Here is a 23,583-nt window from a genome sequence, read left to right as displayed (position 1 = left end):
TCTGTGTTGCGTTGTATCCCCTTAACGATAACGGTGAAATGAATACTTGCGTAATGGTTGGTATAAGAGATACAGGGATCGCAATAGAAATTTTTACAGAATCAGTCGAAAGTCAACTGTCGTAGAGCTGTCCAATATTTTTACCTTTTTTGTCAGTCTTACGAATTCACTGCTTCACTGCTCTAAGCTTGAAAATATATTTACATTTTGAGTGTGTCCAAATATTTGTTCACAAATCTGGATTATATCCAATTATAGGAATTATTTTTCCTATTATTTCTTGACATTTCATCAAAGATAAAGAAGAATAAGGAAGTCTGGGCATTTACGGGGCTGATGGCTGTCATAGGCTGGTTTAAGTGATCACTTTCACACGTGCAACATTCACCAATTCTACCAATTATTGACAACCACACTACTCAAATTCTTGGAAGTTCTATATATATCATCCAATTTCGAAACATTGTTCTTGAATCACTAGAACTTCACTAAAGATATGAAAATATATTTCTCTCACTCCCATTCCAAATTTTACTTGAACTGGACTGTAAAACATTGTAATATCCATTTTTTTTATTTAAAAGATATATTTTCTGAGATAAAGTGGACATGGTGCATTGCAATACTAACGTGACATACATTCGTTTCCGCTTCCAGAAAAAACATTCGACAGCACCGTTTGTTTGGGTTTTTTCCATTCGCGTTCTAGGCCCGGTCGTTGATTATCGGTTAAATTTAACCTGCAGATAATGAGTTAGAAATTGCGCATAGCCAGATACCGGTTGTTAGTTAAACTTGTTATGCAAAAAATGATACGTGTGTCTGTCTCTTTCTGGCGCCGGCGCTCAGTTTCATAATATTTCATTGAATTTGCATTCAGATGTTTTCAACTTTCAAACATTTAAATTGATTTTTTTATTTATTTTTGTATTTTTAAATTCAACTACTATCAAATTAAATCTTTGATTCAATTTTTATAACAGGTTTGTTAAAGGCGTGTTCGCCATTTTAGTTTTATAAAAAAACTACCATTTACCATTGAATATGTAGACTAAAATACCAATTTTTAGGGAATCTATTTTTGGAATTATATAAGACATTTATACTTTTCTGTAAAAGTGGTTGACGATTGATTGTTAGCGTAAAAAAACAGTAAAAACCTTATACTTAATAGTAATCAATTACTGTGACAATTGTTTAGTATCAATCTTACGTATTTGATATTTTCAGAGATTATCACTCTATTAGGAGTCGTAAAACAGTAAATAAATAGCAATAGGTAAGCCATAATAACACATCTCATGATGTGTTTTTATAGCTTATAAATTAATATGAAAAATCACAAGACTATCGGTACGATTCTTATTGAAATCTGTAGATAATTAAGGAAGATATAAAGGTTTAAAGTTTAGATATTTAAATAATCGAAAAACGGACACCGTTATACGTCATCGGCTGTGTTATGGGGCGTATCCCTTTATGTATCTGCTTTATGGCGTTGTAATAGCAGTAGTGTGGATTCGTTTCTGTGACGTCATTCGTTGCCAACTTACAAAAACAACGTTTTTACAAAGGCGAATTTTGCAAAAGAAAATGATGAATGAAAATATTGATTATATCGGCTGTTTAACAAATAATACAAAGTGAGTTGAATACAATCCTTTATAGGTTGAGTATATAAAATTAGATATTCCTCCCGTTCGAAAATGATCCATTGTCTAACTTTTAAAATAGCAAAATCAAATTATGTGTAATATATGTAGTTGTCTACTTTGTGAAAGGAATATAAGGCTGAACAAGGGATACTTAAAAAAATAAGAATAGTTCTTTAAGGTGGTATGGACATGTGGAGCGAATGGATAACGAGAGAATGACTAAGAAAATATATGTGGTATGCATCGAATTCCGTCGCGTTTGGTCGTCTTAATGGGTGATCTTATAAAATAAAGTCATATGACTTAATCACGAATCAACAAATTAGAATAGTAGTTACACTATAGAAAATTCACTAAGTATTGTAGAGGTGAGTACAGATATAAATTATTGTTGGAATTTATCATTTTGAACTAATTAAGGAATATTACATTATTATTTCCTTATACGTACCAAATGTTTTTATTCTTATAAAAAAAATCTATTAAATTGTGAAATAATGGGTTTGTCATCGTTTTTCGAACATAAACATTTTTTTTACAATGAATAAAATAATTATTTCCTTTTACCATTATTACCATCTATGAATTCATAGTATAGGCTTTTTACTATTATTTTACCATGTATGTATTGTAAAAAATATATATTTCAATAAATCGTATAAAAAGTAGTAAAGTGCTCTATCTATCTCAAATTATCAAATAATATATAATATAAATTAGTGTAAGAGAAAGTAATAGATGAAAAAATAATTTTTATCTGCTTAAGAGTATGTTAAACATTTAATAGATTAAATTGACGCGGATGCCACGCGGCCCTGTGGCGCAACGGATAACGCGTCTGACTACGGATCAGAAGATTCCAGGTTCGAATCCTGGCAGGGTCGAAGAAGTCTTTTTGTCGAATTTTTTAAAATTATTTTTTATTTTGTCTGTATTTTTTGTTGAATCAAAAATGATTGGGTTTTCCACTTTTGATCTGCGTCTAATACTGACTTCACACTAAAATGCATATCGGAATCACGGTTTTATATTTTATTTATTAATAGAGGTAATAATGATATACTTAAATAATTTTAGTTAATTTATATAGCATCATTTTTGTAAAATAATACATCAAGGGCGATATTCAAGGTGCATCAATTGTGAAAAACCTAGTAGAAGTGTACAAATGATTAAAAAACACTTGAACATTGTTTACAGTACAATTGAGTTTTTTTCATTACACACGACTAGTTTAAAAAACGTAATATGTAATCAATTTCTGTAATCACCTGCTGATGAGAATAACTGTAGTTTTCGAAACTAGTGTGTAATGAAATAAAACGCAAATAATCTATATGATAATCTATATAATAATAGTAGTGTACAAACATTAAAATAAATTGTTTGATGCGTTGTTTAAATATATTTTCTGAATTTGATATCACAAATTAATTGATAATTTAAAAAAAAAATTGACACAAAATAAATATGACCCCGACGTGATTTGAACACGCAACCTTCTGATCTGGAGTCAGACGCGCTACCGTTGCGCCACGGAGTCGACGGCATCATAGGTAAAAATAGTAAATATTAATCGTAATATTATATCAACTCTGATTTCTAAATAAGTTCAGACGAAATTCGCTAGATGCGCGTAGAGAGCTTTGAATTCATGTCGCGCTTAAATTTTTACCCAATCGACTTTACCTCTTGATCCTTCCTAACCTTTTGACTTGGCATTAGGTTCAAGCCGTATCGATCGCACTGTAGTTTGTATCTTGTGAAGTTTATTGTGGAAATGTTTCAGTGATTGGTCGTTGGTGGTGCTAGGTTAGGTTTTCACGTTGAAACATTTAAGAGTTTAAAAATATTGCAAAAACCTTCCATACAAATTCATTATTTTTCAGAATAGATGAAATGACACAATATTTTATAAAATATTTTTATTTTTCAAAATATTTCCAAACAAAAATAAAAATGTGCATTATTGTCGCAAAATAACCTGCATTTTGACGTGATTTAGCATCATTTCCTGAATTTCCTGTTTGATTATTTGACTTTCTGCAATGCATTCCTTCATGTCGGACATAAAAACGAATTTGGTCAGGATATCGACAATCATTATCTGTAAAAGAATACATTTTATGTTATTCGGGTGCCGTCCGCAACGGCGCCGTGGCTTAGTTGGTTAAAGCGCCTGTCTAGTAAACAGGAGATCGGGAGTTCGAATCTCCCCGGGGCCTGCGACTCGACTACTCGAGGTCGGCAAATGAATTTTTTATCCTATTTTTTACATTGACACAAATGAATTTTACAAATACATTTTATGAAATCGGTATGATGAGAAATATAATGCAATATAATTTTGTTGTAGTTAAAAATAATATTCTTTTTTTTTCTTTTTTTTTCTATAAATACTATTTTATAGCATAATCTTGCTGGCTTTTTTTTATGATTATAATATAAAATGCATTAAGTAGAGAAAAATATAAAATGAAAAATATACTGGTATTACCTGCACATTTGATAAAAGTGTTTCTTGCTCTCACAATGAAATAAATTGGGTCACAAAAAGCGTCAACATTACATGGATGCTTAATTTCAAAATTAGCATCATATTGCCCAGTGACTAGTTTGCAAGACATTGCTGCTTCTTCTGTATATTTTCTGGATAAACAAACTGAAATTTCTCCTTGATCAGTTCCTTGAAACTAAAAAAAATGTCCATTGAATAAAAAAAAAATGGGTCAGAGTATTTCTTTAAAATATTGTAAAAATATCTTACCTGCACTTTAACGATAGGCACATATAATAAATACATTGGATGTATTCTGAAGATCACTTTTTGTCCTACATTTATGAAGTCTTCATATTGCATTCGTACACCAGTGTACTTTTCAAATTGGCACGGTGGCGAAATAAGTCTTTTTGGTATAGTTTTTGCTATAAAATTCAGTCTTATCGTTTCTGCGACTTCACTGACATTAATATTTGATGTTTCAATTAGCATGTCAGAATGTTTACGAGGGTCTAAAGATAATGTTTTGAAACCACCGCTGTCTGGTGTCAGATATAGGAAATACACATCAGTAAAAGTCATTCGAAGTCCTGCCATGATTTTTACAGATTTATCCAAGTCCGCTTGAGACCATTTAGTTGTCGGAGCGGCAATAAGGATTACGTTTGGTAATCCCGCCACATGTAATGATTCTGTATCAAGATCTGTTTTGTTTTGAAGATATGAAATAAGTGATGTAAGAACTCCTGGAAAATTTAGACGACTTGGCCCTATTGATTAAAAAAATGAAAAGCAAAATTTAAAATTTACACAGGAGGATAATATAATATTACCAGAAAGAAACATATTTACATACATTCACCAGTGAAGTTAGCCATGTTGTTAAATATTTGGAGAACATTGTGAGATGGCGATGCTATCCATTCAGCTGTGGTCCCATGAATTAGTCCTAAAGAACTGCCATGCCTTGAAACATCTAGTGTTTCAGTTAAAACTCTGTTAAATTATTAACAACACATGTATTAAGAGTTAAGATTTGTCTACATGGAATATCTACATCTAATAAATATAGCGACAAAAACATTCAGGTCGATAAAACCTTATGATAGCAGTATTAACCCTTGTCACTCCTATGTCGAGTGTGGCTTGACATTGTATTTATTACGCCAACTCTGATGTCAACATTGGCTCTACTTTATATGAAGCAATTTCCAAAATAATATGAATAAAGAAATTATCACACTCTACAACATTCTAATACAGAACTAATGCCACACACTTCTTACAATTTATTTTCTAAATCAATTACTGAAATGATTTACAAAATAGTATTCAAAAATTATAATTGAGAAATTAAGGAGTGCTAAGGGTTAAAAGTGTTATCTTCTAAGTAAAGAATTTTTTACTTTCCTTTACTTTCATTTCCAACCATTTTCAAATTTCCAAATTGATTGTCTTAATTTTATAATGTTATTTTATTTCTGAAAACTTTTGCATTTTTTAAATGGTTTTATTCCGCATTGTGAGAAGGAAAATGTTTTTGATTACTTATTATTACTGTTTGTATTAATATTTTACCGAATACAAGTAAATTTAAATTTGTCTATGTGAATTAAATAACACATCGAAGAATTTATTAGAACCAGTAAAAAATATTTAAATAAAAATAAATACATATTTATTTTTATTATTAAGTTTAAGTTTTGTACTGACATTTCTTGGTAGAACTGCATTTTATATAATAAAATAACTCATTGTTTTTTCCGCATTAATTTTATTTGACCAGCTGTATATAGTAAGTTGTTGTTTAATTATATATATAATATTGTATTATGTCAGAAATGAAGACTCTAAGAAGCATATCTAGCAACAGTCTACGAGACGGAATAAGAAACACCATAATAAGTGAAATATGTGAAATCAAAGATATCGTTGGGTAGGGTAGGCAACAAAGGAGACAATGGTATGCATATGTGAGGAGAATGGAACAATCCAGATTCACCAGGCACACCACCAAAGAGATGGATTGACGGCTGGGAATCGACATCGCAGGAGGCTAATTAATCCCTCTTAAAAAAAGGCCTACACCAAGCAGAAGAAGAAGAAGGATATTGTATTTAAGAGGAGACTTACGTTACCAATTCTTCTGTTTGATATTTGGTCCAACTTCCATCAGTTGCAATAATAACATCCATTGGGCAAGTATCTCCTTTTACATCACAACCGGGCAGTTTGTCAAGTAATTTTGCTATCCCAAAAATTAAAAAAATTTAATGATACAAAAATGTTTTTGGATTGAGAATGTAATATGAAAAATTAGAAACCATCATGTTGGGTCAGTGGCAAAGTAAAGTCTATAAATGAATTGCTTCAGTGCATCAAAAATGGACATAGAATGTCACACAAATGCCTATGTAACTTCTAACCGTCACGTCGCTTCACGCAGGGCTAGACAGAGACAATAGAATGACACACCAGTCTGTCTTTGCAAACATTCTTCACCTCTTCCACGTTCATGCATCTCCTCATACGTACCTGCCGATTATTTCGACTCTTAACCTGACCACTTTCAAGTATTTGACATACCTGATCGTTCCAAGTTTTTTAGGTCTTCCTTTGCTCCTTTTAAATTCATCCCATAAATTTGTTTTACCTTTCTTTCTTCACTCGTTCGATTCACATGCCCGAACCACCGTAACACACCTTTTTTTTAAATTTTGTCGATAATGCTTGTATCCAATATTTGTATATAATGATTTGAACATACTCAAAATACATATTATCACATAACATCACACAAAAATAGAGATTTGTAAAAAAATGTTTTGGTATATGTGATGAAGTTGCGAAAAGGGAATTGTTTGTTGATATTTACATACCCTGGTGGGGCGTTTGATTAATTATTTGAAAAATAATCAATGAGCATTACCATATTGAATGCATAGTTATAAAAACCTCATTACAATTCTGTGTGCGTCCTGAGGACCTTAGGCATTCCCAAAGCCGCATGCCTCTGTCCAATAATGGACTTATAAAGAGTATTCCTGATAATCAAACGGTCATCGCAAGAGATCATGATAACAAATATTAAGGTTGTACTTACGCCAATAATTTTCAAATGCCTTTACAGCTGAATTTGAAATTTTTTCTATTTCTTCAGCTGGCGCTAAAACGGGGCTTAAACTGAGCCATAAAGCCTTCATCATATTCAATGTTTGCAAATAGATATCGTTAGAATCCTTTAATAGTTTTACTATATTTTGCTTTCTATTGCAAGCTCGAATACCATGATTCATAGGTATTCCGTAACTGGAATAGTACATTTCTATAATCTGTGATAAACGAATCTTGTCAAGCATTGCAGTCCATTCGTTTATATGACTTGCAATTATTATTCCTGTAAATGTAAATTACATATAACATTAACCGGTTCTCTGCCTTAAGCGTGTTTAAACGCTCTCCAATACCGGGCTCGCTAGGTCAGCCCTACATAATTAGCGTGGAAACGTGCTCATCTTTGTGCTTGATGTTAACCTATTTCAAGTACTTGTTTAAATTATCAAAAATATAGAACACATGTATACAGAATTAACATTATACAGTAAACATATTTGGTAAGTCTCCATAATTTCCTTTAAATATGTAAACAAACAAAAAAAAATAAAGGTTATTATACTCTTCATAAATGTTATGGCCTGCTGAGAATGTTTATTATTACCTCCTGGCACTTAAAGGGAAGAAGATATAAATAATATATATAAAAGTTGGCCCCTTGAATATAAAAAGAACCCTTTTCACCTTGTATTTTGATGATCAATGACATGGTGAATCTAGTTTATAATACATAGTAGGAACATCTTTTCAATTACATATTGAGAAGGTAATCAGTCCCACACTCCAGATACTTAGCTATAAGATTGGAATATATATATTGAGATACAAATGATGTAAGTGAAGTAACTCAGGGTGAAGGACATTACTAGAGTAAATTACTAGGAATGTAGGAAAAAGGTAGGATAAACATAATAGCAGCAATGTGTAGGGAACTCGGTGTTGCATACCTACACTCATACAAGCTGTGTAAGTTGGATACTTTTAATTTGTATCCCTTAAGGTAGTATTCCGCAAAGTGTGTGCCGCGGCACACTGGTGTACCGTGGTGATTAGTTGGTGTGCCGCGGAAAAAAGACTAGTTTTGTGAAGATATTAAATAAACTTTTTTATGATTATTATATGTTTTCGCATAATATTTTGATAATAAATCAATATTTAATAAGCTTGTTTTTCTTTTCTTTGGTGTACCTCTGAAATTTCTTTATTTGGCAGGTGTACCTTGAACAGAAAAGGTTTGCAGAACACTGCCTTAAGGAATAGTAGAAGAAATACTAAATTGGTTCATTCATATACTGTACCTATTAGAGAATACTTGAATAAAATCTTACCATCTATGCCAGCTAAAATTTCAGCATCCGTTATTTCCCACTCTCTGGATTTTGATTTCAAAATGTAAAAATGCCTTGGAATAAGGGTATCATTCCATTTACCAGCTGAATTAAATCTATATTCATCAGGGTTAGATTTAGCTGATATACCTTGTCGAATACCTAACTCAGCAATATCACCTACAATATATTTTTCAAGAAAAATATGTAATGTGTATAAAATAAAATAAATAAAAAATATCAATGGATTTAGATTTCTTGATCCTTAAAAACATACATATTGAAATACAATTATTTGACCAGATATCATAACGTTTCCGTAGTGTAGCGGTTATCACGTGTGCTTCACACGCACAAGGCCCCCGGTTCGATCCCGGGCGGAAACAGTGGCGTTTTTTTGTTTTGTATTTTTTAATTATTTATTTTTATTTGAATATATGTATATTGTATGTACAAATATTTAAAAAAAAAAAACGTACCTGCTAGTGTCGCAGCAAAAATATTTGATATTTCATTATTGGACGAGGATAATGCGTCACTTATTAGTTTTGTGTTAAAAGTTTCGATTTCTTCAGTACTGTAGTGTGTGTAAATTTCAGGTTTTTCATAATCAAATTCTGTTTCCAACATCAAAACGTCTTTGACTTTTACATTTTGCGGTTCTAGTGCCGCAGAAATAGCGGCAATTAATGTTCCCGGCGAAATGTTTCCCCATAAAGTTTGCACGATGCCTTTTTCAATTGGACAACGGCTCACAGATGGCGGTACTCTCGTTCTATTAATTTCTGGTTTGATAAATCTAAAACAAAAATTCAAACAATATAGCGCAAATTATAATTTTTATTAAAAAATGCTTATTAATAAAATGTTACAATAGAAATAGATGGTATATCGACTATATAAAAACGAAATTTTTTTGAGGCAAATATCGTTCGATTACAACATAAAATATTTCGATTATTTTCAATCGATTTACCAATGGAAATGGATGGAAACGTCAAAATTTTGATCAACATTGGTAAAATGAAATTTTAAAAAAAAAATGTCAACAGAAAAAAACTTAGGTTATTTGTCTAGGAATTTGAAAAACAAGACAGTAATTGATGTAGATTTGTTTTCAATCTCAAAGTACTGAAAAAAACTTATTATAATCGCTAGATTGATTTGAAAAAAACTGAAAACCAGCGGACTATTAAGTATACATAACTCGTAAAAAGACTTGATGTTCCAGCCCCACTAAGCTCTGAAGTATTTTATTAAATATTTTGGTATATGATCCATTCGAATTTATTTTAATTTTAAAAAAATGTAGATTTAGAGTTTTAAAAAAATTGCTCAAAATGAATTGCAACATTTAATAACCGTAAATTTGCTCATTTATACAATTTATTATCACATCTCGATGATCCATAAAAAATTATGATTTTCAAATTCAACCAGTTATTATAATATCAATAAGTAAAATCAGAAGCACAAAAAATCATTCAAAGCATAAAAATTGTTTTACTTACGGAATAAACTGATACACATTTGAATCTGATGGAGAAGCTTCACCCATAACTAAAGGACATATTTTTTCCTCGTCACCTCTCTGCCACGGATCCACTGTGGTTGAAATTAACATATGCAGTGTGCACAGCTCTGATTCTGATAAACCATCTCTTATGTTTTCCAGTTTAGTACCGGGTATCAAGAGATCGAGAAGAAAACTAAATTTGACAAACTGGAAGGCTTTAGCTCGAAATGGAAACACATTTTCAGTTTCTTTAACATCTGGAGATCTTTCAATACCATCTAGTCGCAAACTACAAAAGATATAAAACATGCAACTTAAGATGAAAAAAAAAAATATATCAATGGCATGAAATAGAACACTTAACAAACCAAGGTGGAATTTAACAAATCAAAACTGATCTGATCAAATCGGAATTTTAAAATCCATTTACTCATAATAAAGACCTTTTAGATCTAATCTTTGAGTTATGTTTGCGTAATCTCAAATTAGAGCTGTGTTTTGGATCACTCTGGTCCATCCTGAGCCCTATATCTGTTAAATTTTTGAGCTTACGGTGGATTATGTTTTTTTAATCTAATGCACCAATAACACATATATCTTTGTTGGCTCCGCTGGGAAGTGAATATGGTCAGATGTGGTAACCACTTGTGGTACATATGGTACATCAGATGTGGTACATAGCATAGTTTTACCAAAAAGCACAGAAAAATAACTTATTTATAATTTTAAAAGCGGTATTGACAAAATGCGATTTAGTTATACCTGTGCAATAGTGATGAACTTATTATCCGCAAATTTAAATTTGTGTTAGCCTTTTCTATTTTGCTGATTAGTTCAACCAGTAGTTGAATATTATGTGGTGCGTTCACTTCAGTGCCACCATTTGTATAACAGTTTCCTAAATAATGAGGAATTGATCTGGACGTATGACCTAAACAGCCTGTGAAAAAGGGGTATGAAAAATTCAATAATTTTAATGCAATTCTGTGTTTAAAAAAACATGACTATGTAATACAATGTTTTGACAGAAAGCACAGAAGTATTATTACTGATTCCTACCTTTTATGTCGGTTAAAATAACCAAAAGCACTACCGAAAAAACGAATTTAAAATACATCTTGTCATCATTATTATTTACATTGTATTTTAAAACCAAAAAAGTTTTGGAGTTGAATTCATAGGTTAAAAGAGTGAAATGACCAACATTCTAAGTAACACAGGAACATTCTGTGTCAATAACGAAATCCATAGATTAGATAAGAAAATGAGAATTTCATAAAAGGCTTGGCCTTTTATCAGATTGTCATAATGTCTCATACCATTGTACCGTTTGTTTGTAAACATGAAGAAGAAAAAATGTAAAAATCAGTGAGCTATGAAAATATGCTTATTTTACTGTGTGATGGGAAATTCAATTCAATGTGTTTCTGGAACATAGGCAGGTGCTTGATATGAAAACATCACTATTCTATACTACTTCTATCTAGTACTGAATAACAATATTTTTTTAACTGTGAGTGTGGTAATGATCTAATAAAACATCTCATCTTAAAGGTTATTTGACTTTTTTATTACAAAAAATGATACACAATTGTTTAAAAGTCAATTAAATTACAGTAATTAACTACAATAACAGGTAAAAATGGTGAAATAAAATAAAAATAGTGACATTTACATTAACTAATTAATATTATACTTATTTATATGAAGTTAAGGGTGCATAAATAAAATAACGGTAGAGGAAATTTCATTAAACATGATTTAAACAATTTTCTTGGTTTATTATTGTATAAACAAAATTTTTTTTTAATGATAAATAATAAAATTATATTTTCATTTATTTGAAAATAAGATGCAATTAGAAAAAAATACTATCCTAACTTAGATATGTAATACACACTATGTACATAAAGAATACATTTACAAGTAGTCTATTTTCTGAAGACTTAAATAGCGAATATAAATCTCCATTTAAATATAGGATCATGATTGTATTTTTGCGGCATATTGTAAATTTTTTCTTAAAAAATTCTGGGTGTTGGTTTGCAGCAAAGCCTCGTATCTCTTCCTTCACTGCCCTCGGTCTTCAGCAATCATTTTCAGCCCTGTGTAGGAGGTGGAGGGATCTGGAGGGATCTGCCACGACACGGGCATATTTGGCGAAGGGATGTCGTGGCATATTTGGTCCAAATACTCCCGGTGAGTATGCCCTCTCCCAATTGATGCCTCAATCATTCTCTCCAGTAAACTGAGCATGAGATCTTCATGTTGCAGCATATGACCCATCCACTCTGCGCGTCTCTTCGATGTATTTGCATATATAATACCATATATAATTCTATTATATTCAGGGGTTAACCAGCTATTACATAACGGAGTGTTATTCGAATGGCATTCATTTATGCTACTTAGTTTTACACTTCTAACATAAAAAAGCCAATTGTCTTTACAATTGAAAACCTTGTTAGCTTGTCTGCAACAGCTTTTCATGTTTTGATACATGCAATAACACCATTCTATCCATAAAGTACAATTAAACATTTTATTGTAGTACTCTAAATAAATGATACGGATATATTTATAATAAAATTAAAATATAAGTTCATAACATTGTTTTCCTTCAAGTTAAATTGTTAAAATTATACAATTTTGAGTTTCAAGCTACAGGTAATCAAATGATTGAATTAGTTTGTGCCAGATTTATAATTTTTAAGAAGATAGTTTTATTACCAACTAACTAACCATTATGTTACTTTTCATAAGTGGTGGCGGAGGATAGATTACCAAACTTCTCTGTCTAAGCAGAGTTGCATCGGTTATCTCACATCTGTATATCTCTTCATTAATGCACCCCATGCTTTGTCATCTAACCTGCCACATTTAAGGTTTGAAGTACTTGACCATGCCATGTCTTCTTTGGCCTTCTTCATAAATGATCATACACTTTTTGTCTATTCGGTATGCACAAATGAATTATTTTTTTTGTTGCCAGAAACTTTTATAAAGCAATTGTATGGTCACATGCATATACGTAGGAATATATCAGATTTATGTTTTTTGTATAAAGTTATAAATAATATGACTGAGAGCCCCATGCATATACGTCACATGCATATACGTAGGAATATATCAGATTTATGTTTTTTGTATAAAGTTATAAATAATATGACTGAGAGCCCCTATCTTCTTGAGCAGATACCTTTTCACTGTCCAATTAGAATCAATAGACATAGTCATACCTTTTATAATCCAGCACCAACAAAGAACTATTCAAAAAATTCCTTTATTTATCGAAGTTGTGGGAAATTTAATGAATGTTGTACCCACCTTGATATGTTCTACTCCAATCTTTCAAAATTTAAAGCTAAATTGTTCGAAATCTTATAAACCTAAAAAAGTAATTCTATTCCCTGTCCTTTCCTTTTCTTCTTTTCCTATCACTGCCATCTCCTTTTCACTTTATCCCATCCTTGTCTCGTGTCTCTTCCTTTATATTGACCTCTCTTATGTATAGTTGTGAAGAACTATAATTGGTACTCATGATTTTATTTTTTGTATTCTGTATGTATCATATATTGTAACTGTTGTTCTTCCTTCCAATAAAATAAAATAAAAATAAAATAAAATAAAATATTCTCTATTGTTTACTAACAAATTCAAAGGCTGTAAATTTACATCTTATAAAAGGACGCTTTTTTGTTGACTTTGTGAAGTAGCTGATAGCTTCCACTATATTAAGGTTCAATCATCATTTAAATGAATCTCAGATTCAAAATCGTGTTTTTGTTGCAAATCTGGCAGAAAATAATGCAAATCATCTGTTAAACAATAAACAATAATAGTTAATATACAAATAATTATCAAAATACATGGCAAATAATAATTTTACACAGATCTCATGGGCAGTAAAAGTCTCACAATTCACAAAAAAAGTTGAACACATTTTATTAAATACTTCTAATTGAAAACAGTTCTAGAAAATCTTCTAGTTTCTGACTGACCAAGAACATAAAATGTAATGGTATAATTTGCATCACAGCCAATATTTAATAACAATATTGTACAGTAGAATATTTAATCTACTTAGAAAAAATCCGCTTGCAAAATATCGAAATATTGAAAAATATTGTAATAACAGATTCTAGCATTATAAAATTAAATTCAAATATGGTTTGGTTTCTTTATACAGTTTGATTATGTCCTTGCAAGATAAAACAGGTATAAAAATAAATGAATTGTGTAGAATCATACATGTTTTGATTTACACTAATACAAAAAGGATAGAGAAAAAAGGTTACAAATCCAATGCCAATTTGATTAATAATTTGAATTTCAATTAAAAATTGTTGGACTGGAGGATTTAAAAAAAAACATTGTTATGTAAAGGTTTAATTATATTAAAAGAAATATAACGATAACGGAATGCAACCTCAGAATTTTACTCACATATCCGATAATGAAATTACAGATCGCATTTTCTTTTTACTAATTTGAAATAAACAGTGTTTGCAGAAGCCATTTTTTCACTTCATACCTCAAAGTATTACGAAAATACATATATCTTTAACTGATTTTACAAAATCATTACATACACTTACATATTTCAAATTAGTATTAAATACAAAAGATTGACTGTATTGTGCTTATTATTATAATATTGCATGCATAACATAAAACTTACATCATTTAGTTCCATGCATCACAATTAAAAATAAACAGAGTAAAACTATTATACTCAATTATTTTATGGTTCTTTAAAACGTATATTACTTGATACAATTTAAATGCAATTGTTTTAACGAAGAAAACATTGATATATTGCAGACTTTATCGTTAAAATATTTTAACAGGTATCCTTGCTGAAATCTATTAACCTTCATTTAGTAACGCGATTGCGCAATAATTAACCCGAGAATATTAGTTAATCACACATCAACAGACTGTTGTAAGGACCGTAACAGTTGAAGATGTAGGGATGCCATGGATTGCAAGTGCAAGATTAAGCCAAAAAAGTATTAAAATTATGTCATGTGACCAAGAAATATAAACAAAAAACATAAACATATTTATTATTTACCTTGACCCCTTTAGTCTTGCGCAATTCTTATTGCCAACTAATAAAAATGAAATCTGTATTTCTTAACGCATAGATTGAATGTAAAGTAAGCAGTCTTTTCAGATAAATAGTTTTATAACATATATGTATCACTGGGAATGTAATTTAGACCGGTTCTTTCCAAATTGGATGACACAACCCTTTTGGTTGCTGGTGCCTTGCCGACTTCAGAAGAAGGAGGGAGGGGGACAAAACTAAGTAAGGAATAAGAAAATGGTAGCAATAAATAAGAAATCTTCCAACTGACAGTGAAATTAGAGATATTGGACCCATAATGAAGTTTTTTTTATGTAACCGGTGATTTTTTTTAATAGGTCACCACAATATACACCAAGTAGTACTAGTTCCAAAAAGGGGAAAAGGAACTAATAGTTTGAGAATCACTGTATTGACAACAAAGGTGGAGACTGACCGGAGCATTTCGTTGTAACATAACGTCGTAAAATCGCTCGCGGCGAGCATCAGCGAGCATCCGAAACTACGAATGGAGTGCTCCGCTCGCTATTCTAACTATACGAATGCTCGCATCGTAACATGTTATGTTACGATGAAATGCTCCGGTCAGTCTCCACCTTAAGATTTTAGATTTATAGGGTGGACTAACATTCAATACCAAATAGATTGTCAAACTGAACTGTTCAATTACAAAATATTTAGTGAATAAAAACAGTCGATAATGTGACTCACAAAAAATATGGTGCAGAAAACTAAACAAATTTTTCAGGAGAAAAAAAGTTGGCAAAGGAATGTATGAACCATTGCAACCAACTGAAAAAGTTTTTCAATTAATTTGCAATTGGTAGGAATTGAACTATCAAGGCGCTGTTTAGAGCTGCCCAAGACAAGGACAATTACTCTCAAGTAATAGTCAACATCATGGGAACCTGACATGACACAAAAAGAAGGAATTTAACCCACAACTCAAAAATGAGGAAATGGTGCCCTTCAAATTTCCAAGTGAATAATTTTCAGTAATTTAATCTTGTACATCCAAACTTTAGAGAAATCATTATTATAAAACACAGAAGATTACGTCTATAGAAAGTATGAATGTGAATATTTACAACATTTTGAGTGTGTCCAAATACTTGTTCACAAAATCTGGATTATCTCTAATTACAGGAGTTATTTTCATATTATTTTTTGACATCTCATCAAAGATGAAGAAGAATATGGAAGTCTTACATAAGTCTTATTCTTTACATCTCACCAATAGATGTCTCTAGCGAAGTTCTAGTGATTCAAGAACAAGGTTTCTAAATCGATTCATATATATATATATAGAACTTCCAAGAATTTGAGTGGTGTGGTTGTCAATAATGGGTAGAATTGGTGAATGTTACACGTGTGTAAAGTGATCACTTAAACCAGCCTATGACGGTCGTCAGCCCCGTAAATGCCCAGACTTCCATATTCTTCATCATCTTTGATGAGATGTCAAAAAATAATGTCAATATTTGAAAAATAGTACATAGAATTTTTTCATTCTATTCCTGAGAGTCACTAAGGTGTAGTAATAGGTATTTGAGAGAGGCACCAAAGAGCTCTAAGACAAGCATATAGTGATGATAATGAAATTATTTCAATATCACTAAATGCTTGTCTGTAGAGCTCTTCGCTTGCCTCTTCCAAATATCTATTACTTCACTTTAGTGGGTGTCGGGCAGTATAATTATCGTTTTAATCATCAACTATCGGGTACCACCGTAGGGAATGTGGCCATTCACCAAATACTTTTTTATACATAGAATATAACTTTTTTACAGTGTAGAATACTTCTTTCCTTCGTGTATTAATGATCAAGATAACACTGCGTTTATATGATGCAGTGCCCTACGCACCATCGGATGCGGATGAGGGTTTCAATGAATTATGTATATTGAGTTCTGCTGCAAAATTATACACACTGAACACTAAATTTGAAAAAGTCTGTTACCAATATGTATTATGCAAATACCTGATATATGGCTACCTTCCTCTACACACATATTTTAAACAGCAAAAAGATGGGGAATATCAATGTATAGGTAAAACTTTGAACCGATAAGGATTTTTAAAATACATATTTACATCTATGATATCTTAGCGGCTAAGTTTGTTCGTTCCTAATTAGAATACATCTGACAGTACATAACTGTGACAGCCTTTCAAATGGCATTATAAACTAAATTACAATTTAATACATAAATAACATTTTTTCCCTTGGGGTCTTCATCAATATTTCACACAAAGGTCTTGATGCAAAGTAATTAACCTTTCCGGGAGTACAATTATTGATGTCTGACTTTCTCTGGGGATTGCGTTCTTTTAAGTAATTCTTTTTTCTTCACAAAATCTGTGTATTATGAAGAGGAAGTTATGTGAAAAAAATAAAACACCTTTTCGAAATATTTTTAAATTATGACAAAATTACAAACAAATATCCACAGATGTCATTGCTATACAAGTTACATCATACCAACTGACAGACGGACTTCGACGTTCATTAACGTCGATACTACTTTGAGGAAAATTCGCACCGACATTTATTTACGTCCGTACTCCCGGAAAGATTAAAATGATTTGATAAAATATTGCTCATGCTTTTTGAATTCATCGAATGAATGACCAATATGGCAACATTGGACAGATCATATCACTCACTCCTTTCAAGAACGTCATAAATAAAAAATTCATCAATTTTCAGTTGTGCATGTTTTCGGAATGCCCAGAAAATGTACTATATCCCAGCAAAAGAGGCATATTTTTAACTTAATATTTACCCGCTACAGGGCAGAAAGTGTTGTTTAGGTATTTTGAAGAAAAGGTATTGTTTAATTATTTTTTTAGATATTCTAAATATTTTTCAAATGGAGAAAAAACCTTCAGATTTTACTTGAAAAGATCTGTTGCACAGTAAAAAGTTCAGTAAGTGGCTTGGTATTTATTTTTAATACTTTGTATTATATTTTTAAACTTTAAAAACGTTGTCCCGAAAAATCAAGGTTTTTTACACATGACGTTCTTGAAAGGAGTGAGCGATATGATAAAATTACTAAGAATTCTTTAAAAATAAGAATTAAATTTAGTTCTTTTAAGTTACATCAACATAACCGTGTGATAATAGAAATTCCCCTATCGTAATACTAGCTTGGCTGGTTTCCCATCTATTTCTCTGCCGGATCCGTGCTTGAGGGCGTATTCACGTTTGATATACGCAAACAGCAGATCTGTGATGAGGAAAATTTGTGCAGAGGCGAAAGCGAGGGTCACCCCAAAGAAGAAGTTGGCGTTGGCGGATCTGGAGTATATCCACAGGTGCCAGAACGTCGGACCCAAAACAGAAGTGACAAGCATAAAGCACCCGACAACGAACTTCTGCTGCATATCTGAAATGAAACAATGCTATATTATTATCTTTTTTTATTGACATTAATTACTTAAAATTACATTTGTGTAAATTTTTTATACATTTTGATAATGTATTAAAAATGATAACCTTAGTTTTTCCCTCTACTCCTTCCCTAAACTCCCCTTTTCCTTCACTTTCCTTGTGTCGTTCAAAGTACATTGTATTTCCCTAAATGTTTTTACGAAGTTTGTAATATTATCAAATTAGTACATAATTGTTAATTTAAAAAAAAACAATTAATTATTCACTTCATAATTCGACTGACTATATCACAAGTTTATCAGTTAATCATTATTAATATTAATATTTACAACATTTTGAGTATGTCCATTTGGACAAGTATTTACTTGTTCACAAATCTGGATTACCTCCAATTAGGAGTTATTTTTTATATTATTATGAAAATGAAAGTGTTTCTGCTCAATAAAAATCTTCTTTCATCTCACCATAGATCTCTTTAAATTCTAGTAAAATCAAGCACTTTGTTTTTGAACAATATATACCTCTACCTCCTTCCCTAAACTCCCTTTTTCCTTTGCCATCTTTATGATCATCAATTTGTAATTTATGTTTTTTTTAAATGTTCAAGTACTATCTACCCTCTGATTGTAAACAGTATATAAGGTATCAAATGTTTTGACCAATATCACTAGTCTGTTTTTGGTTGGTTAGAAGATATTTCATTTTAGCAATAAGCCTGCTAATGTACTCATTTCTTTTCTGTACAAGAAGTTTAAATAAATAAATAATGTCCTAGCAAGATAAAACAACTATGGGCGTGCGTCCACTACATGGAATTACACAGAATTTTACCGTCCGGCACGTCAGTTAGCGTTTTAGAACGACGATTGGCTTGTGCTTTTGTCTATCTTTTTTCGGATCCGTGCTCTTGATCGGTGCGTGAACACGTTACGCGTAAATTCGATCACGCTAAACTGTCGTAGTCGTTTTCATTTTTCAAAACCGGACTGCCGTACGGCGAAATTCCGGGTAGTGGAAAATCGCCTTATTACTCAAAACAAATTCTCAGTAGCATCACATATCATGTTTTATTTAAAGAAATATAAGATTATAGATTTCCAGAGAGCGAATGCCAATTCGTTGAATAGTTTAAGGGTTACTTACACGAGAAGAGGTGTCTCCACATGGGTAATAGCGCCATGTACATCGCTACATCTCCCAGACTAGGGTATGACTTGAAAATGGTTGATAAGGTGATTAAAGTAGTCGCTAATAAGAGCGGTTCGTTTTTAAACCTCAAGGTCAGGGGAAGAGCGTATAAGACGAGGGAATTTATTTGGAATGAGCAAATGAAAAGCAGTCTGAAGTGTTCAAACATCTCCGTGAAAAAGTACCAGAATAATCCAATGTTTGGTTTCAAATCTGGAACATTCAATCTGAAAGAAAATTATCAATAGTTTATTTTTGCAAATTCATTTCGGAAGAAAGCAACAGATAAAGTTATAAATATTTAATGAACATAAAATTATTAAAAGAGGAAATGATTATAACAAAGTAACATCTCAGAAGAAAACAATGGTGATCAAGTTAATACTGCTTCGATTTGAAGCAGTATCCTTTGCACCATCTAGAGGTTAGAAAACTGATAAATCCTAACCGCAGACAAGTTTTGAAAATAGAGTATGTTATTCCTTTTTAAAATAAAAAGTTGGTAACAGAATGCTTAACTCAGTGATTAATTATATTGTTAGAATCATTTCCTTTACTAAGAGGTAATAAACAGATATACGTATGTTTATACAAAATCAATATTTCTAAGACAAAAATTACATATTGTTAAATTTTTTAACTTAAAAATAAAACAAAATTTTTAACGAAGGTTCAGACATTTTGTCTTTATAATGGACCATATAATGTTCGTTTGGATTGCCAATACTTTTACTTTATAGTACGAAAACAGGCTTTAAAAAGAATGCGATGAAACAATAAATCACTGTGTACATTTTGAAATAGAAGCACACGAATAAAATGACTTCTAATTCTTACAAAAATAGATTTGTAGAATATCAACAGATATTTTTTTAATTTTTGGTTGAAGGGAATAACCTACAACGCCTCTGTTTTTTAAAGGCTTGCCTGCAGGTAGGATAGTAATAGTAATCGATAGGGAATGTAAATGTGAAAAATACATCATAAACACCCAGACCAATTGAAAATAAATCTTTTTTGAATTTACTTTGCAATTAGTGGGAATCAAACCTGCGATGCCAGTTTTACAGTCAAGCGTCTACCCGACTACGCTACGGAGCCTGTCAAGAGTTCTTATACTTACATAAAACCGTATGTGTTCTCGAGAAATTGATAAGATCCATCCATTATGTAGGCTGATATATAAATAAGAAATCCCCACGCCAACACGAAAGCCATCAATGTTTTAATGTAAGAGCATTTCGCACACTCCTTTGAATTGTTCTGAATAAATATGGCCGCAGGAATAATGAGCAGCACCGGATACAGCGCTTGGTGAGCTGCAGCAGCAATAGCCAGACAACCGAGGACTCTATTCCCAGATACCATGGAAATTAGGGAAATAGATAAAAATAGGTTGTTGAATACGGTTGTGGTCATTGCGACACAATTAAGCACGGAATATGGATTGAAGAGGTACGCCGCCAAAACGTACACGGGAGCAATAGAGAAGTCATCATTCTTTAACAATAAGACGTCGGAATCTTTCAAACAATTCTCTTTATCATTATTCTGCTGTTCTTTCAAAATATTCATGAATTTTTTCGTAGTCGCAAACAGGCACAGCGCCGTTATGAGATCGCTCATTGTGAATATCAAAGGCAGTAAAAACGGTATTTTATAAATTATTTGATGAAACAGAACGAGCATAAGTGGCGATTCATGAAACATGTCCCCCTGATAGGGGTCAATTCCTTCATTATACAGGTAAACTCCTTCAGTCAATCTTTTCCACGAGTTTATAGGAGTAGAGAGCTCGACTCTATCTGACAATAACTGCGCAGTTTCGGAGTTTAGAAGCCAAAATCGCACAAAACCGGCAATGACAAGAGAACAAATTACGAACATTTTGAGGTTACTTAAAACACCGTTACACTACACAAGTAATCGGATAATTATCGGTTTTAATACTAATTCTAATGATTAAAAAATTCACAACGCATAAATTCAAATCTACATTTTCTATTGAAAATCCAGTAGATTTAAAAAAAGTAAACCCTCTGTCAGAAATTATGTTTACAGAAACAGAAAAGAGAAAGATGAATGATAATGTTTTTTGGTTCGATATATGAATTGTTCCATAGCCAGTAGTGTGGTATTTACGCAGATATTTTTACGGGGTAGGTTGTTAATATTTCATTAATTTGCAAGGTATACGTATGCTATTTTAAAATGTGCCTAATACAATTTTTAAATGTACATATAACCATATTCAAATTAAATTTAATATAAATATTTATCAAAATTATTATTACAATCATTCCCAAAATTGGCCCAGTGTTATTATTAATGATAGACACAAGCCTGTAGATTTAATTTTACTTTATTTTTTATTTACTTATGGAAAAGGGAATATCTCTGTATACTGGACAAAAGCCAGTCATGGAAAAACAAATATCTCAACTATTTTATATCAATCTCTTCACATTTTTTTACGCTTTGACATGATAAATTTAACGACAAAGTACCTTTATGAAAAATATAAAAATAATAAGAAAATATATGGTATCTGTTCAGATAATACCTCGTAATATTTTTTTAATTTAAGCAGATAAATTGCGAGTTTTTTTAAAATATGTTTTTTTTTGTTGTTGCCAAATTTGAAGATTTCAATGAAATGAAAAGGATATTGAATCCTTTTTTGGCAATGTCATTATTTCTAAATGCACGTTATACCCAAAAACGAAAGTTTACAATTTACCTGCATAGTGTCGGTAACTTGAACATTAATTTGTGTTCATTATTTCTAACGATTTGACATTTTAAACCACTACTTGTCGTCAAGTATTGTTAAGAAATTAATGATATTTGAAAAGAGATTTTTATCGAATATAAGTAAATGTAACTACACTACATAAGTAACTAAACTACACTACTAACTTTTGTTAACAATGCAATTTCACCCCAGGGGATCAATTCCAAAGTTAACATTTTAAGTACATACTATAGATCAGGCATGTCTAATTCGCGGCCCACGCGGAGTATTTTTTTTTGCGGCCCGCTGTTATATTTTTCATTTATTTTAATTCTTCATAGAAATAATTTGTTCGAACATGATATTCTTTTACAAAATCATTAAGTTGGATCTACTGTACCTCATGTGACTGTCTTTGATAATTCACTTAAAGTTAGAAAAAATTAAAATAAGATTTTTGAAATTTTTGATGTGGCCCGCCGGCGTACCCATTTTGGGTCATTTTACCTTATGCGGCCCTTGGTGCCTTTCGAGTCTGACACCTGTGTTGTAGATAATTTTAACCTGATGCTTTTAACCCAAATATTTTAGTTTTAAATCAGTGGCGATGACAAGGGTTGGCAACCGGTTTAACGTTAAAGTAATTGGAAATAAAGGATCGAAGATAAGTTAAAGCAATCACATAATGTTGTTGAAACGTTAACTTTTATATGGATTCGACGCCCAGTACTTCAAATGAGTCGGTATTCCATTAATCAACATTTATCGCTTCTACGAAGAGTTCCTTTTCTAGACTTTTTTGGCTGTTGGGTACAAATCTGAGTGCATAAAAAGCTTGTCGGTTTCCCAACTTATTATTTTTCTCATATTTATTATTTTTCTATTTAAGAAGAGATATTAAGAAAATAAAACACATGGTTAAAGAAACACATTTATTTAATGGAAAATTTCTTTTTGAAAATATAGACTTTGATAGAAATTATATAATTTTAAGAAAAATCTTACAATTATGTATAACATCTAGTTTTATGGCTACAGAGATTCAGCTACACACTTTCG

General features: G+C 31.3%; 2 protein-coding genes and 4 non-coding genes across 6 annotated transcripts; 3 read left to right on the top strand and 3 right to left on the bottom strand.

Annotated features, from left to right (window-relative positions):
* The first annotated feature begins 2,466 nt into the window (after nt 1-2,466).
* Nucleotides 2,467-2,539, top strand: TRNAR-ACG (transfer RNA arginine (anticodon ACG)). The gene has a single exon. It is a non-coding gene; the product is annotated as a tRNA-Arg (tRNA).
* A 587-nt stretch (nt 2,540-3,126) lies between these two features.
* Nucleotides 3,127-3,198, bottom strand: TRNAW-CCA (transfer RNA tryptophan (anticodon CCA)). The gene has a single exon. It is a non-coding gene; the product is annotated as a tRNA-Trp (tRNA).
* Nucleotides 3,199-3,565: 367 nt separating this feature from the next.
* LOC148313924 (uncharacterized) lies at nt 3,566-11,329 on the bottom strand. Its single transcript, XM_088276957.1, has 11 exons — nt 11,173-11,329; nt 10,876-11,053; nt 10,109-10,402; nt 9,077-9,396; nt 8,598-8,777; nt 7,259-7,552; nt 6,289-6,403; nt 5,012-5,151; nt 4,423-4,925; nt 4,153-4,348; nt 3,566-3,762 (listed from the first exon to the last, which is right to left on the bottom strand). Exons 1-11 carry the CDS (start codon nt 11,228-11,230, stop codon nt 3,581-3,583), a joined length of 2,460 nt encoding a protein of 819 aa, XP_088133083.1. The 5' UTR covers nt 11,231-11,329; the 3' UTR covers nt 3,566-3,580.
* On the top strand, nt 3,807-3,880 carry TRNAT-AGU (transfer RNA threonine (anticodon AGU)). Its single transcript has one exon. It is a non-coding gene; the product is annotated as a tRNA-Thr (tRNA).
* TRNAV-CAC (transfer RNA valine (anticodon CAC)) lies at nt 8,911-8,983 on the top strand. The gene has a single exon. It is a non-coding gene; the product is annotated as a tRNA-Val (tRNA).
* Nucleotides 11,330-18,195: 6,866 nt separating the features above from the next.
* Nucleotides 18,196-21,677, bottom strand: LOC148313923 (GPI-anchor transamidase component PIGU-like). The gene is made up of 3 exons (XM_088277781.1): nt 20,914-21,677; nt 19,746-20,017; nt 18,196-18,597 (listed from the first exon to the last, which is right to left on the bottom strand). Exons 1-3 carry the CDS (start codon nt 21,675-21,677, stop codon nt 18,344-18,346), a joined length of 1,290 nt encoding a protein of 429 aa, XP_088133907.1. The 3' UTR covers nt 18,196-18,343.
* Nucleotides 21,678-23,583: the final 1,906 nt, after the last annotated feature.

Source organism: Brachycentrus maculatus, unplaced genomic scaffold (genome assembly GCF_059751285.1).
Source record: "Brachycentrus maculatus isolate JH-2025_06_01 unplaced genomic scaffold, ASM5975128v1 h1tg000004l, whole genome shotgun sequence".
NCBI lineage: Eukaryota > Metazoa > Arthropoda > Insecta > Trichoptera > Brachycentridae > Brachycentrus > Brachycentrus maculatus.
This window is presented reverse-complemented; position numbering and strand designations above follow the sequence as displayed.

Bases quoted from the DNA above. Each gene is read 5' to 3' on its own strand.
- LOC148313923 (XM_088277781.1), bottom strand. From the start codon at position 21,677: ATGTTCGTAATTTGTTCTCTTGTCATTGCCGGTTTTGTGCGATTTTGG. The intron at 20,018-20,913 runs GTAAGTATAAGA...ATTTTCTTTCAG, and splicing joins GAGAACACATACGGTTTTAT to ATTGAATGTTCCAGATTTGA. The intron at 18,598-19,745 runs GTAAGTAACCCT...GTTTCATTTCAG, and splicing joins GTGGAGACACCTCTTCTCGT to ATATGCAGCAGAAGTTCGTT.
- LOC148313924 (XM_088276957.1), bottom strand. From the start codon at position 11,230: ATGTATTTTAAATTCGTTTTTTCGGTAGTGCTTTTGGTTATTTTAACC. The intron at 10,403-10,875 runs GTATAACTAAAT...TATCTTTTGTAG, and splicing joins AGTTCATCACTATTGCACAG to TTTGCGACTAGATGGTATTG. The intron at 4,926-5,011 runs GTATGTAAATAT...TTTAATCAATAG, and splicing joins GGCTAACTTCACTGGTGAAT to GGCCAAGTCGTCTAAATTTT.